This window comes from Parasteatoda tepidariorum, chromosome 1 (assembly GCF_043381705.1).
Source record: "Parasteatoda tepidariorum isolate YZ-2023 chromosome 1, CAS_Ptep_4.0, whole genome shotgun sequence".
NCBI classification, from domain to species: domain Eukaryota; kingdom Metazoa; phylum Arthropoda; class Arachnida; order Araneae; family Theridiidae; genus Parasteatoda; species Parasteatoda tepidariorum.
The window spans coordinates 15,985,419-16,000,458 of record NC_092204.1 but is presented as its reverse complement, the minus strand read 5'-3'; the positions used below and the strand labels follow the sequence as shown (position 1 = coordinate 16,000,458).

Sequence of the window (15,040 nt, the reverse complement as noted above, 5' to 3'; positions counted from 1 at the left end):
ATAAAACATCGTAAACAAGGAACAATAAACATTTGTTAATAAAGTACCTTTAAATCCATCAGGATACACTTCATTAAGGTATTTTGTGCTGATATTACCCTCAACAAATTTGTTTTCAGTCATAATATCCCTTAATAGTGGTATATTGTGACTCACACCTAAAATAAAAACCAAAGTGATTTTAGTGAAATAGAAGAGCTGCCACTCCTTAAATAAACAAAAGCATCTCTAAAAAAGTACATTGATTTGCATCAATGTATTTTTAGAAAAATACAACGAAACTTTTTAGAAAAATAGAATGTTGTAATTTGGCTCATATTAAATGAAAACAGTGAAACTTATTTCACGTTTTTTTTTCTCTTTTGCTATTATGTATATTTAATATGTATTTTAAATTTTTAAAATTAATTAAAACTTTAGAGTCAGTATAATAGTGAATATGCTCTATTTTAAAAGTTTAACCTGAGAATTTTTGTTCTATTTAAACAAAATAAATTCCTTTTAAAAGGAAGCCAAAAATAAATAATTAAAAGGTGCAGAATCATTTATTAAAAAATCAGTGTTACTTTTTGAAATGAAGACAAAGTTATTTTTAACTAACATTTTTCCTGGTAGTTGCGAAATAACAATTTGTTTAAAAAATACAAGCAAAATCTTTCTTAAATTTCACTGGTACTGTAAAAAATTTACAAATAATTTTATGTCTCATGCATAGTTTGAACTGTTCATTGTAGTGGTAGACTTAATAATTTTAAATGAAATTTAAATGACCAAGAATCAAATATTACATTTAAAGCTTGCCATCATTTTAAATGTAAAACTATAATTTCCCCCAAAAATTCAGGAGGATCAGCAGATTTGAGTCTCTGTAAATAATACAACCAAAATCCTATTTCTCAAAGAATTTCAAAAAAATTTAATGAACCTTCTAGTAAAATTTTCATATTTCCACAGAATTCTAGGTTTTTCTTGCTTCCAGAAAAAACGACCACTAAATTATTTCATTTAATGAAATACTAAAAATTTTCACTTGCCCTTCAGGCTTTCCACATTAAAATAACTTCCACATATTTATTGAAACATATATAAAAAAATTACTGCTGTCTGATTATAACACTCTCTCTACTTCAGATCGGGGTCACAGCTTGTTTGGAAAGTAAAGGCGGCTTGTGAAAAACACTGACCAAATAGACACAATTATGCATTTGGTTATGAAATTATAGAGCCTAAACCTCAAAAAACCTATTTAATTACCCATTTTAAATATTTTACTCACTTGAATTTACATAAATTCAATAATTTTAAAAGATTTCTTTTAACAAAAAACTTGTTTTTAAATGTTTAAACTCTCTTTAAACTTATACTATTTTTGAACCCAAACTTCTTGGAGAATAGCTAAATAACGTAATTTGTCAAAGTAGAAGCAATTTCTTTCTAATTAAAACTTCTTTGATAACTAGAAAGTACAACAGACATAATATCCACTTTTAAATACTTGGTACACAATGTGATCCATTAATACTAAATAAACTATAAACATGATGAGGAAATATGTAGGTGCACTCCTCATTAAGAGTGATTTCAAAAAATAGACTCACTATTAGTTGCAAATTAACAGTAATCAAAATATGAGTTCAATCAGAGTGAAGGTGAGATTACAAACATCAAAATCAATTTAACTGTAGAATGAAATTGAATGGAAGGCATTTCTTCTGAAAATAAAACTGGTTTTAATTCTCAATCCTATCTTTACTGTAAGCCTATTTTCACTTTTAATCCTATCTTTTATCTTCTAAGTAATTATTTATAACTTGCAATGTAAAAATTTCTCTTTACTTCATTTTTTAATAGGCTTCAAAAATTATACAATAACGCTGCTGTTTCTGAAACACGTAGTGCATGCAATAAATTACAAATAGCATATCTCCAGTTGTTCATTACCTCGAATAACATATGCATCCAAAGCATCAATCATTGTGTTGATAGCAGCATTTCTTGTTGGACCATAAGTAATAAGCTGAAATATATATATGCAATTAGAAAAATAGAAAGTTATTTTAAAATACTTTGTTAAAGAAAAAAAGTTAGCATATTTGAATTGAAAAAAAGTTTCTAATTAGAAGTTAGGAAAAATATAAAATGGTTAAGAAACTGTACTACAACTGCCTATATACTATTGGTTGTAGAGAAAGAAAAGACAAGCAATTAACTTTTTATAATTTAGAAATCCAAAATCTTAGAATTAGAAATTGATCGAACTTACAAGAATTTTCTAATCAATTTGTTGCTTACTCAGTGTTCTAATCTCTGATAAGATATACTTTCATTACTTATTACTATTTCTTTAAATTTGAATTAAAATTTAAGTATTAATAACATATAATAGCTAGCAGTCAATGAACAGTATTGTTTGATTTTTACTAAATATTTAAAACTAAACTCAGCGGTTCGACATAGAGGGTCAAGGCCATAGAGGGCCAAGGCCTACTGTGCCCATCTCAGTTAGCTTGACCTTGGGCTCTGGGGTGCAGGAGCAGATGTTCCGGTCAGGTGGTCAGCCGAACGCGGAACCCCCAGTGTTTAGTTCCCAAGCATGCTTGGTACTCATTCATCGACCCACTGAAGGGATGAAAGGCTGATTACTAAATATTTACAAATAAAATTAAAAATTAACATGATGACTGAAAATGAAACAAACATTAAACAAAAATATGGCTGTTATGTTAAGTGTACATATAATGTTTATTTAAAAAATAAGTAAACACATGAAATATTTTTTAAAACAATTTTTTTAGTGCAACTTAGGACGATTTTTATTTAGAATTTAACAAAATTGCATAATGCACAAATTATTAGGAAAGAGATACAGTAAAACTTTGATTTGAAATAACTCATTTGTTCACTTTAAGGGTTTTTTTTAAAGCTGATGGAAACAACAATTTCTTCTCTTTACTTAAATGATTTTATGATAAATAACGATGTTTTACAAATTTATATCACGAAAAAGCTGCAAAAATTAAGAAAATCTAACTTTTCTTATAGTAATTTTTTTAATTTAAAATTTTATGTGGCAAAAATTATTTTTCTTTCACATTCCTTTCTTTGTATTTAAAGAGGCATTAGTAAAAATTTTACTTACGTGTGCATTTCATAACATTAAAGCATAACATAACATTTAAACGTAAAAAAATACTGTTTTAATAATAAAAAATATTGTACATTTTTGTGTGAATATTCGAATAAAAAAGACTAGAGTCAATCAATAACTACTACATTAGATAGAACATTAAAAATTTGAGTCAAATGCACTTGATTCTTCTATATTATGTTATTCTTCTATATTAACATTCCTCTATATTTCCCATTCTGTGTTTCTTGCCCAAGTTATTCATATTTTTTTTATGTTGCTTCAGTTTTATACAGTTTCCATTTAATAAAAGTGTTTCCATTTAATACTGCCATGGAAATGAATATAGTACCCTATTAACATTATTTCTACATTAAAAAACTAACTAATGTAACATTTTTATCAATATTTATATTCACAATGAAGGTTAAAATTTATAAAATATTGATAATGTAATGTAGGTATAGTAAATATTATTAAATTTCTTAAAATAGCATTAAGATAAAGTTGATTTAGTTTCAAACATTTTGCAGCAGAAATTCCCCCCCCCCCTTTAAATATGTATGTTTAACAAAACCACTGTATCTTATTGTAATTTTTATCATCTCAAAATAAATAAATAAATAAATAAATTAATATAAAAACATTTTAAAAAATCATGTAAAATCAACAAACATACAGGAGTTTAAACTGGAGGAAAGTCATGTAAAATTTACTTCAGTAACATTTATAAAAAATAAGAACTAACCTTGCAAATCATAGGATCATAAAAGATACTTATTTCACTGCCTTCTTGAATTCCACTGTCACACCTGACCTATAAGATGAAACAAAATACATTAATATAGCAGTGTGCCAAGATTTGTTTTTATCTTCAGCAGGGTTGCAAAAAAGCCAGCCCTCCCTGAAAAAGGCCAGGTCGGTCGGTTTTCATTAAAAAACGCCAGTCTTATTGGCTTTTTTTTTAAAAATTATTATTCAAACATAACATACATGCATTTAAATTTATTTCATTAATTACAATTCAGTAAAAATAATATAATTAAAATTTCCTGCTATTATGTATCAGTGCAGTTTGATAGCTAATGTAATTAAAAAAAATCAATACTATGAGTCATATAAAGGTAGTATTTAATGATATTTTTCATATCTTTAAGTTGAAGAAGTTCAATTTATAATTTCTTAAAATAAAACTCAATATACTACTTTTTTGTCTTATGTTTTCTTGTGTCATACTGTGCTTTGACACAGAGGAAAGTTCTTGTTCATAAAACCAAAACAGAATGTTAGTTTTTGTGTCATTAGTTTTGTTTTATTCACATTGTTTAGACTTATTGGTATAAGCTTTTATTCCATTAATCAGTCACTCTAATTTGTAAGTTTATTTTTTCCCCTAAAAAAGTTCAAAATTTTCATAGATTAAATAAGTTTTATTATTACATTGGGAAGATGTAAAGGTTCGATGTACTTGTATAATCGTCCAACAGAGGGTAGACCAAAGTTTTTATAGGGATCTTCTGCATACACTCTGGATTCAATGGCCCAACCATGTATGCCAACATCACTTTGCTTTATTCTCAGTTGGTGACCTGAAAAAGAACATCAAATCTCTGTCATATATTTCACATACAGATATACTTTTTTTTTTGTTTTGTGGTGACAATATATTGTTATTTTAAGTTTATTTGGTGCATTTAAGTAAACATTAAATTACTTTTGTGCCAAATTTAAAGGGTGCAATTATCGACAGAAAGTTAAATACATGACATCATTTACAAAATTTAAAAGAAATAAAGATGCAAAAATTTGTAAAAAAAAAACAAAGTATTAAAGAAAGGATGCAGGTATAAATGGGTAAGCTCAAGAAGTATTTTAAGAAAAAGATGCAAAGTATAAATGGGATAATTTAAAAATTAGATAAATTTTTTAAGACAAACTGAAAATAATAATCCATAACTGTAAAACACTAAAATAAATAATACAAAAGGATAAGAAAAACAAAATAAAAGCATTATTTACCTTTTGCTACTCTAATCATTTGCTGAACTAAATCAATACCAGTTATGCATTCTGTAATAGGATGTTCAACCTATGAAATGTAAATAAAATAATGATCAAACATTTTTGAACTGACCTACTTCTTCAAAATTCATTAACAGTTAGTTTTTCTGACACTTAAATTATAGTATGAAATAATAATAGCTAATTTATTAGGAATAAAATGTTCAACTTAAATAATATATAATTGATACTATGGGGGGGGGGCGAGTTATCGACTATGCCAACCTTCATCTACCAAAAGGTATCTCAAGATTGATTCAAGTTAGCATGTCTTATATACCAGTGAATTGATGTTTAATAATCGTAGTGGTAGTTACGCCTTTTTCATTGACACAAACTACAAAAAAAAAGCTACTACAGTAGTTTTGCTTCTTGTAGCGTGTTATTTTCGACCACTGATTATATTTTAAAAGGGTTAGAAGTTACTTTCATAATTACTGATTACTAGAGATATAAAAATAAAGAAACATTCTGCAATAAAAAGTTTAGTGATAAAAAACAAGGAATGTTCCCTGTTTAGCAGCAGAGGATAACCACATGATGAAAATTTCTCATTATCACCCGTAACCAAATAATTGATTATCTAAAAATAATGGTATTAAGATAACAATGGTGCAAGTAATACTGGAAAACTTAAATAAACTGCGTAAAACAGCCTTAAAATGCTTTAGTGTTTATAATTTTTTTTGCTTCGAAATCTCACCTGTAATCTAGTGTTCATTTCCAGGAAGTAAAAGTTCTTTTTTGAGTCAACCAAGAATTCAACAGTACCTTAAAAATTGTAAAGTGAATTTCAATTTTAAACAGATTAAGGAAAGAAAGATAAAGAAACATAACATGTTTAATTTAATCTGAATGAATGATTTTAAATTAATATAAAAATGTTTAAAAATAATAGAAAGACAGTAATACAAACAAACAATGTCAAAAATATATCACATGAAAACATATTAAGATAGCATCAAATTTTAGAGCAATTTATGTAATGAAATAACCCAATGTAAAGGTAAATATATAAAAAAAAATGTTAAATTTCACATCAATAATTTTAAAATTATTGATTACTGATATTAAAAAAAAACAATACCTGTTAGACGTTAGACTTAGAGCTTGGGCAGCTCTGACGAGCAGGGCACATCGACCAGAGGTCTATTGTACCCAAACCCTAGTCGTGATTAGCAAGAAAGCCCTATAGCTGAAATAAAGTTCAGCAAGCACCTTACAGGAACATCTTGCAGTTCCCAGGCATTGACGCAATGCTGCCCTAGATGCTCAAATCTTTGAGCAGAATAGACATCACAATCACAAAGTATGTGTCGCGATGTCTCTTCTTCTAGATGACATCCCCGACAAAGAGAATTGGATTCTATTCCCATAATGTTTAGGTGTCTCCTGAGGATACAGTGACCAGTAAGAAGACCTATGATCTTTCTTATACTGTTTCTATTAAGCTTTAAGAACTCCTTTTGACGTACACTAGGACAGTCTTGATTCAGCTCCTTAGCTTGTCCCTGACCGTCAGCAGCGCGCCACTGCTCATGGGCAATCTTGCCGTAGAGCTTGAAAACGGTTGCCCTAAATGAGGGAGAAATTCTCAGTGCAGGTTCAGGGCATACCTGTTAATTATGGGGCAAATTAATCGTCTTCATCATCGTCTACAAGGCGACTAAATATTACATATAATGAATAAAATATTATCTGCCAGTCAATATCTGATTGCCACTTTTTAAATCAAAAATAATGCTCATGTGTATTTTATTATTTTTTTTAAAATTAAATATGGATTCACTATATGAGGATTTGTTATGAATTTATTATAATACTCCGGAAATTATTTAATTTCAACCTTGCTTCTTGAAATTTTACTTCATTTTAGAAATGAACCTTATAATATTTATCATAATTTTAGTAACGCTTCAAAATAAATGCCCTACATTAGTAACATCACCTGTCTTTTAAATCCTTCAATATTTTCAAGTTTTGAAAATTTTTTGAAATAATAAAAAATACTACAACTGGCTAGTACCAACATTTCCTATTTTTGCTTCATACTACCAATGGCAAAAATAAACGTCTTAAATCTCAAATTTTACAATAAAGTCTATTTAGGGCCGGGATAGCCTGGTTGGTAGGGCACTGGGCCTATGTCCTAGAGGTCGTGGGTTCGATTCCCCCCGTCCGAAGACTGCCCGTGTAGTAAATGGAGACAGATGCACGTTAAATCTGACAAGTCATGAAGTCCTCCATGTTCCCATAACAAATCAATACCTCTGGAGGTACTGATTCAGGAGTACCCTTGTCTTCTGGATCGATTCAAAATTACAAGGCTACGGAGTTGAACATTAGTAGTCGTAAACCCAAAATTGGGTTGGCTGTTCAACAACAGTTATAAAATAAAAATAATAAAGTCTATTTGTGCTATAGATATAAGGCAAACATAAAATAAATGCATGAAGTTGTTTTATTCCTCATCATAAAAAGAGAAGAAATAGAAATATATTTAGAACAAAGCAGAGTTTTTCTTTCTGGCGAGACAGAGCTTGCACAACTAAGTTTTTAAATAGAAACTGAAGAACAGTATTGAACTGCAAATATGGTTATTTTTAAGAAAAAAATAGAAATTGTAAAATAAAGATTATTTGAGTCTTTTCATGTTTTAATAAATCTAGGAATATAGCGCTAAAAATTTTAGAAGAAACAATTGGGATATATGTTATATTTATTCACTTTAAACCTCACTGGCAATTTATTGTTACCATGAATTCCAAAAACTGGTTGTTTTTCAGAAATGGTGCAATATTATCAGACATTTCTCAGACTTTATATGTAAAAATAAAATTCCCTGGGGGCAAAGAATGCCTTTGCTAACTGAGAATGATATACATTTTGAAGGTAAAGTGATAAAATAAGAACAATAATAAAAGTATTGAATTTGAAATATTTATTGAAACCAATTACCAGCTGAGTCATATCCTACAGCTTGTGCAAGAGCAACTGCTTGCTCACCCATAGCCTGCCGTAGCTTTGGATCAACAAATGTACTGAAATGAGTTAAAATGAAAAATTAGAAAATAATATAAAATTACTTAAAAAAGATAATTAAAATCACAAAACTGTTATTAGAATAAAGGAAAGGAAAACCTACCTATGTTTTGGTTAAATGTGGTAATCATGCATTATTAGTGATCTTATGTCTGGATTCTCACATATAGCAAAGCTGCATAAGCATTTTAGTAAGAAGCATGAAAATGAAATAAAAAAAAGATGTAGAAATGTTAGTATAGCTATGTGTTAATTTAGAAATTATCAAAGCAAAGTTCATTTTCAAAATTAAAAAATTAGAGCAATAAGAATAACAAATTAAAGAGCAGGTACATATTTCAAAACGTAATTAGACATATTAGAAAGCAGTTTTTTTTAATAAATGAATAAATAAAATGTATTTAATATAAAAGGACATTAGAAATAGGCATAAGAAAAAGTGAAATAATGACTGATAGAATTCATACATATGGTATATTTTTTATTGAAATGATCTATTTTTGAAATATTATGATTGAAATTGGGTATATAGCAAAACAAGTTCAGTCTGATTCTTAAAGTATGTTAACTGCACTAAGAAAAACTAGGCAACATAAAATTAAACTTTTCTATCACTTAAAATTCCATTCAGATAAAAAAAAACTGTCTTTTGAATCTTTTTTCTATAGAAGAAAAGTGATAAATAAGAAGAAAAGTGATAAATGAGAAGTAATATTAGTAAATTGTTCATAAGTGGATGTATCAGAAGGCTTGAACTGTTCCCCAGAAAAAAAAATGCAGCAATTTCAATTAATCATTTTTTGAGAAAATTGTAGAGAATTCCCTAACATAAATATCAGAAAGCATAAAAACTACAATTTTGTGTAAAGGTTCTCTTGTGGGTGATAAATAATTACTTTACCTAGGAGCTTCTTCAATAACTTTCTGATTTCTTCGTTGGATGGAACATTCCCTCTCATTCAGATATACTGCATTTCCATATTTATCACACAAAACCTAAATAAATAAATATTGTTTAATTTATAAAACATAACATTTAGCAGAAACTACTATACTTTGCTGTATTTATTAACTAAAAAAATATTTTATTACTAGGAACTATTAATGTAACATTAAAATACACATAGTTTAGTATTCAATAGGAATAATATTGAAAAATAAGTTCCAAATTTTCAATGAAATAATATGAAGTATACTATACGAAAGAATTATTTACTGCTGATTTTACACTATGAATAAAAATAGCATATTTCAGCTGAATTTTTATTTCTTTTATAACTGTAAATCATTTTTAATTTTCTTTGAAAAAAATGACAGTATCTATTTTTATTTCTTTAAGAAATAGCATTATTTTCTTGTTCATTTCAACAACTTTATTTCTAGATAGCTAAAAATTGCTACATATTCCTGCTGAAAAAAAAAAACTTTTTTTTTCTCATAATATTTAATTATTTTAAATTTTATACAAAAATCATTCAAATATATAATACAACAATGAAAACATTACTTGTATTTCAATATGCCTAGGATTGTCAACAAATTTTTCAACTAATAAGCGGTCATCTCCAAAACTTGATTTTGCTTCTTCTGTAGAAAACCTAAAGCCATCCCTAAAAAATTCGATTGGTTACAGTTAGAAGAAATGTTTCAAAATTTGTGACATTGCTCAGCAAAGATAAAACAAATGTGAGAGAACAGTTACTATCATGAAAATAAAAATATAATTTTTGATGAAACTCCATTATTTTAAGTAAAATACCAAAAGAAATGCTATAATTACAGAGCTTCTTTATCATTCCAAGCAATTCGCATTCCTTTCCCACCACCACCAGCAGATGCTTTGATCATTACGGGATAGCCTGAAACATAAATTTGTAAAATATACAGTTTTAAACACAGGATTAAAACCCCATTTATTTATTTTTCAAAGTGTTTACAATTTAAAACAAATTATAGCATACTTTATTTAAAATTTGAAAAAAATAACAAAATCTGCTTTTTTTGACAAAAAGTCAGCATACTTAATTTTTTTTTCTATTTTATACATAATTCTAAAATTTGTTCTTTTAAGGCTGTAGTGTAAAATTTAAAAAAACAAAAGAGCAAGCAATGCATTATTTAAAAGAAGACATAAAAACAATCTGAAATAAAGCACAGGTTTAAGGACAGAAGTGGACATATAGTGCAGCTTTGAGGAGAACTCCTCCAGACTAAGAGTTTGGGGCTGTCTGCTGCTATGGTAAAAACTAGAACACATTTCTAATAGGGGTGCAATAGAAGTATTAAGGTGTCGATTGGTTTACTCACGTTGACCTATGCCAAGATAAAGACAAAACTATTCACCCAACACCCCTATTTGAAGTGATTTATTCTCATAATTATGGTACCCCACATGATGCGAGACTGATGTCAAGAGGAGTTGTCCTGAAAGTTACACTATACTATAATTTTGGTTCCATAAACCAGAACCTTTTTCAGTGTTTAAATACCAAATGGTTAGGGCTGCAGGTTTGTCGCGGCGCGAATTTCCGCAAAATTGTCATCTTTTTTCCTAAAATCCGCGAATTTCTCAATATGTCTTGACTTGCGTGAAAATTGCTCAAAATTTGATTTTTTTTTCCATTTATTATTTTTATTAAACAGAATTTTTTATTTTCCTGAACCTTAAATTGAACATGTAAAATTGATTAGATATTTAGGGGAGTGAATCAATAGTAAAATGACATGAAAATAGTTCAGAGATAAGAGATAATCACAATCTTGTCAACTAAGGTGGTCTTTCTACACTTAGGGAGAGTAATTACCTTCCTGAAGTCTGTAAGAGTACAAAAGAAATAGGAATTACAACAGAAGGAAAATGTTATAAATCAAATCTTTGACAGAAAAATTGTTATACACGCTATTGCACTGGGCAATGAAATTTCTACTGCCTTTCTACATATCCAGTTAATTTTTCCTAGGCGGCATCTTGTGATTTCTTAAATATGGCTCAGTTTCTTAGATGAAGGGGGGGACTAGTAGTTAGTAGGGACTTGTAACTAATAGTTTGAATGTAGAATGTTTGAGTTTTCACTGCAATTACTTCTTACAAAGCAACGGTAAAGGAATTGGGCGTTGGTGAAGGAAAATTGATTGAGTTTTGGAAATCTAAGACCGAACACTCCAAAATTGGCAATTCCAAGTTTGTCGGTGACAAAAAACAGCGTTGACGCAGAAAGATCGTTTTCTAAGTATAAAAATGTATTAAGTGATGAAAGACGAAGGATAAATAAGAATAATCTGACAATGTACAATACTTTGTACCAAAATTCTGCTCATTTAAATAAAAATATTAATATTGCTTGAAATTCAAAGAAATACTTTTGTTGTATATTTTTAAGCTTTTTTTATTATTTGCGCAATTTCTGTCTTTTGCCTCATTCATATAATAAATTTTTTTATGTTTAGAATTTGTGTAATTTTCAAAATTTCCCGTGAATTTGGGGTCTTTTTTCCCGCAACAAACTTACAGCCCTACAAATGGTGATTAAGAGACTGAGGAATACATTTGTCACTTTAGACAACAAGGAAAGTTCCTGTTTATAGAATCAAAACTATAGTATTTTTATTTTTGTGCTTTTATTTCAATTGGTTTTTGTTCTTTAGTTATGTAGCACAAAGTATACCTTATCCTTCTTTTTAGATACATTATTTATTGGCACAAGAAGGTTTAGATTTAAAAAGTCACCAAAAACAGCAGGGAAAATTGCACATAATAATCCCCACAGTTGTAATGCTTCAACAATTTTCCAAATTACTTCATTTCTAAATAGTTTTTCAGTGTCCCCAATGATATACTTCTATAACTTAGTTATAGTAGTATAAATTGGCATAGACGGAGTGATAAGAACTTAGACACAAGTGAGTGACAAACAAATACTCATATATATAGATAATTAGGTTTATAAAAGTTTTGATTTATTTCATGATTGAAGAAAAATTATTTGTTTAGCATAACCATATCTTTTGATCAAAAATAAAAAAAAATTATCAAAGTTTTTCAAGTCCAATGATATTTAAAGTGCTTCACCATTGAATAAATCCAATTTATGCAGGCAAAAAAAAAAAAAAAAAAAAAAAAAAAAAAAAAAAAAAGACATGGAAAGAGAGTTTAATGGAGCCGATGCATAAGACAACAAGCAATAAGTAAGTTACTCTACAATTATTAATACAAAAAACAATTACTAATTCAAAAAACGTTTACCTATTTCTTGGGATATTTTGATGCATTCTTCAGGAGTCTGCAATGGATTAATAATTATTGATTTTTCTGTAAGCAAGATTTAATTATAGAATTTAATAATAAAACATTGTTCAATTTCAAAATAATAATATATCATTACAAGCTCTGAAGTGAAAATATTACATTGAACATCATTCAATAAAGCTAACAAAATAAATTTTGAATAGTTACCTTTACAACCCCATCGAAACCAGGAATAGTATTAACACGAGCTTTATTTGCTAATTTTTTGCTCTCAATTTTATCTCCCATGGCTGATATAGATTTCGAATTAGGACCAATGAAAACAATACCTAACTTTTCCTGAAAGAATACAAAATAAAGGAAATAAAAGATAAATAATCATTCCTTAGGAATTTTAAGAAATTTGTTAAAGCATAAGAATGTACCAATTTTTTGGCAAAGTCCATATTTTCTGACAAGAAGCCATAACCTGGATGAACCTAACAAATAAAATACACAACAAAGTTATTTCTCATAAAAAAAATATTGAAATTGATAAAAAAAATTATATGTTAACCTGGAAATAGATTAAATAGTTATTTTAAAAATAGAAAATATAAGGTGTCCTTAAAGGGTGTGACAATAATAAGGTAATATTAAAGGATGTTAAAAATACACAGTTTTTAATATGAACATTATCAAAGACGAATTTACTTGATTGAAATTCCAAATAATCTCAATTGAATTATCATAAGTGCTGTTAGTCTATTTATCTACGAGAAACCATTACCTATAAACATGTTCTTTCATTTCAATTTCTCTTTAACAAGTCACAACTAAAGAAACCAAGCTATTTGTTTAAGTTCAAGACTGTTTATTTGACATCTGAGTAATTTGTGCAAATTTATACCTTGTTTCATACAACAATCTAATTAATGAATTTTTTCATTAAATTTATTTATTTTAAATTAGTTAAAAGAAATAGAAAATCAAATGTAATTTGACAGTTATTTTCTGGAGAAAGTATCATACAGAAAAAAAAGAAGGTGAGATTGAGATTGTACTCTCATAAAAAAGTTATACAAAATACTTTTATCACTTCTTTTAAGCCAAAAAAAAAAAAACTTACTTTTTAAAAGACGTTTAGTCTTTTAAAAACCGTTCGAAGATAATGCAGTTTGATACAGTTTCTCAGAAAATTTAAATTTTTTTCCTTCAAGATACAATTATTCAAAGTAAAATGAGTAAACTATCATCAATTGTATCTATCTTATTTATTTTTTTGTAATTATTTAAAATAATATATAAACCATTAATTTAAATTTATTCAGAAAAAAAGATTTTAGGAAAAAAAATAGATCAATATAAGTTTTCAGTTTTCCAAGTGTTTTGTTAAGGGAAAAAAACTTACAAAATAAATGCTAATTAGATACTGAATCGATGAAAATGTAAAAGATCGAAATGCAAGCTCAAAAAAAGTTTTATTCAAAAATAATATTTAATAACAAAATTCATACCACAAATTAAACAATTTATCACTCTATAATGGTCATATAATTTAGATTTTACAAAATGAAAAAAGTTTAAACTCTTACAGCTTGAATTGAACTTTCTTCTATCACTTTGAAAATGGCATCCATATTTAAATAGCTTTTATTTGTAGGTGCAGGTCCTAAACAATAGGCTTCATCAGCCATTTTAACATGAAGCTTCAAGGAAATAAAAAAAATAAGTATTATTAGACACACAGTAAATTTACAAAAATTGTCAACATTCAAACTAAAATTTTTATAAATAATAAATTTACATAAATCCAGGGTTGGCATTTTTTTCCCGAGAGAAACAGATTTCTTCCGGGACCCGGGGGAAAAAAAACCAAAAGAAATGGAAGAAACTAAAACTGACAAATACCATTATTATCAATAACTAATAAACAAATAGTTTAGATAAAATTTTTAAAAAAATAACTATTTTTATATTATTTATTTAGATTTTATAAGGAATTTTAAAATCTACATAATTTATTATATTAATTTGTTTTGAATTGTGATTTACATTATCTTTATTTTACTAAACAAATATGTACACTTATATTCGATGAATTTTGTGTACTTATATTATTTAGTTTACTACTGAATATTCTGTTTAGTTTAATTATTTAAAAATAAATATAATTAAATTATTAAATATTATTACTTTATTAGCACATTTTCATTTGGTTAAATTTTTATTGCAATTTTTTAAGCCACGGAATTTTATAGTAACTCTTGATGTTATAATTGATCTTCATTTTCACTTTTAAAGAAAACAGAATTATTTAACAATAAAATGAAAACTAGTTTTCTCCTTAAATTTATAATATTAGTAAATTCTAAGTGATGTATTGTAAAGCAATCAAAGTGTAAAAAAACTTAAACAATAACATTTATATTATTTGAAAACTCATAAGTTTTATTTCTTAAAATGAAATTTTAAGTTCTGACATGATATTGAGCTCAGATATTAAAACAAATTTCCTATTTTTTTTAAAAAAAATTTCATACAAATGTAAATATTTAAAAAAAATTTCGTCATTGATTTGAAAA

The 15,040-nt window shown here is 27.2% G+C and overlaps 1 protein-coding gene across 1 annotated transcript in view; it reads right to left on the bottom strand.

Annotated features, from left to right (window-relative positions):
• The window catches only part of LOC107451473 (propionyl-CoA carboxylase alpha chain, mitochondrial), a 30,858-nt gene that overhangs the window by 7,708 nt on the left and 8,110 nt on the right, over positions 1-15,040 (bottom strand). Inside the window, exons 4-17 of the mRNA XM_016067580.3 lie at positions 14,051-14,164; positions 12,902-12,955; positions 12,684-12,815; positions 12,474-12,510; positions 10,011-10,089; positions 9,738-9,840; positions 9,132-9,226; positions 8,147-8,229; positions 5,892-5,959; positions 5,147-5,216; positions 4,568-4,716; positions 3,876-3,944; positions 1,942-2,017; positions 48-158 (exon numbers count right to left, since the gene is read on the bottom strand). Coding sequence (XP_015923066.1) covers positions 48-158; positions 1,942-2,017; positions 3,876-3,944; positions 4,568-4,716; positions 5,147-5,216; positions 5,892-5,959; positions 8,147-8,229; positions 9,132-9,226; positions 9,738-9,840; positions 10,011-10,089; positions 12,474-12,510; positions 12,684-12,815; positions 12,902-12,955; positions 14,051-14,164 — 1,240 coding nt within the window. The remainder of the gene's footprint in view (positions 1-47; positions 159-1,941; positions 2,018-3,875; positions 3,945-4,567; positions 4,717-5,146; positions 5,217-5,891; positions 5,960-8,146; positions 8,230-9,131; positions 9,227-9,737; positions 9,841-10,010; positions 10,090-12,473; positions 12,511-12,683; positions 12,816-12,901; positions 12,956-14,050; positions 14,165-15,040) is intronic.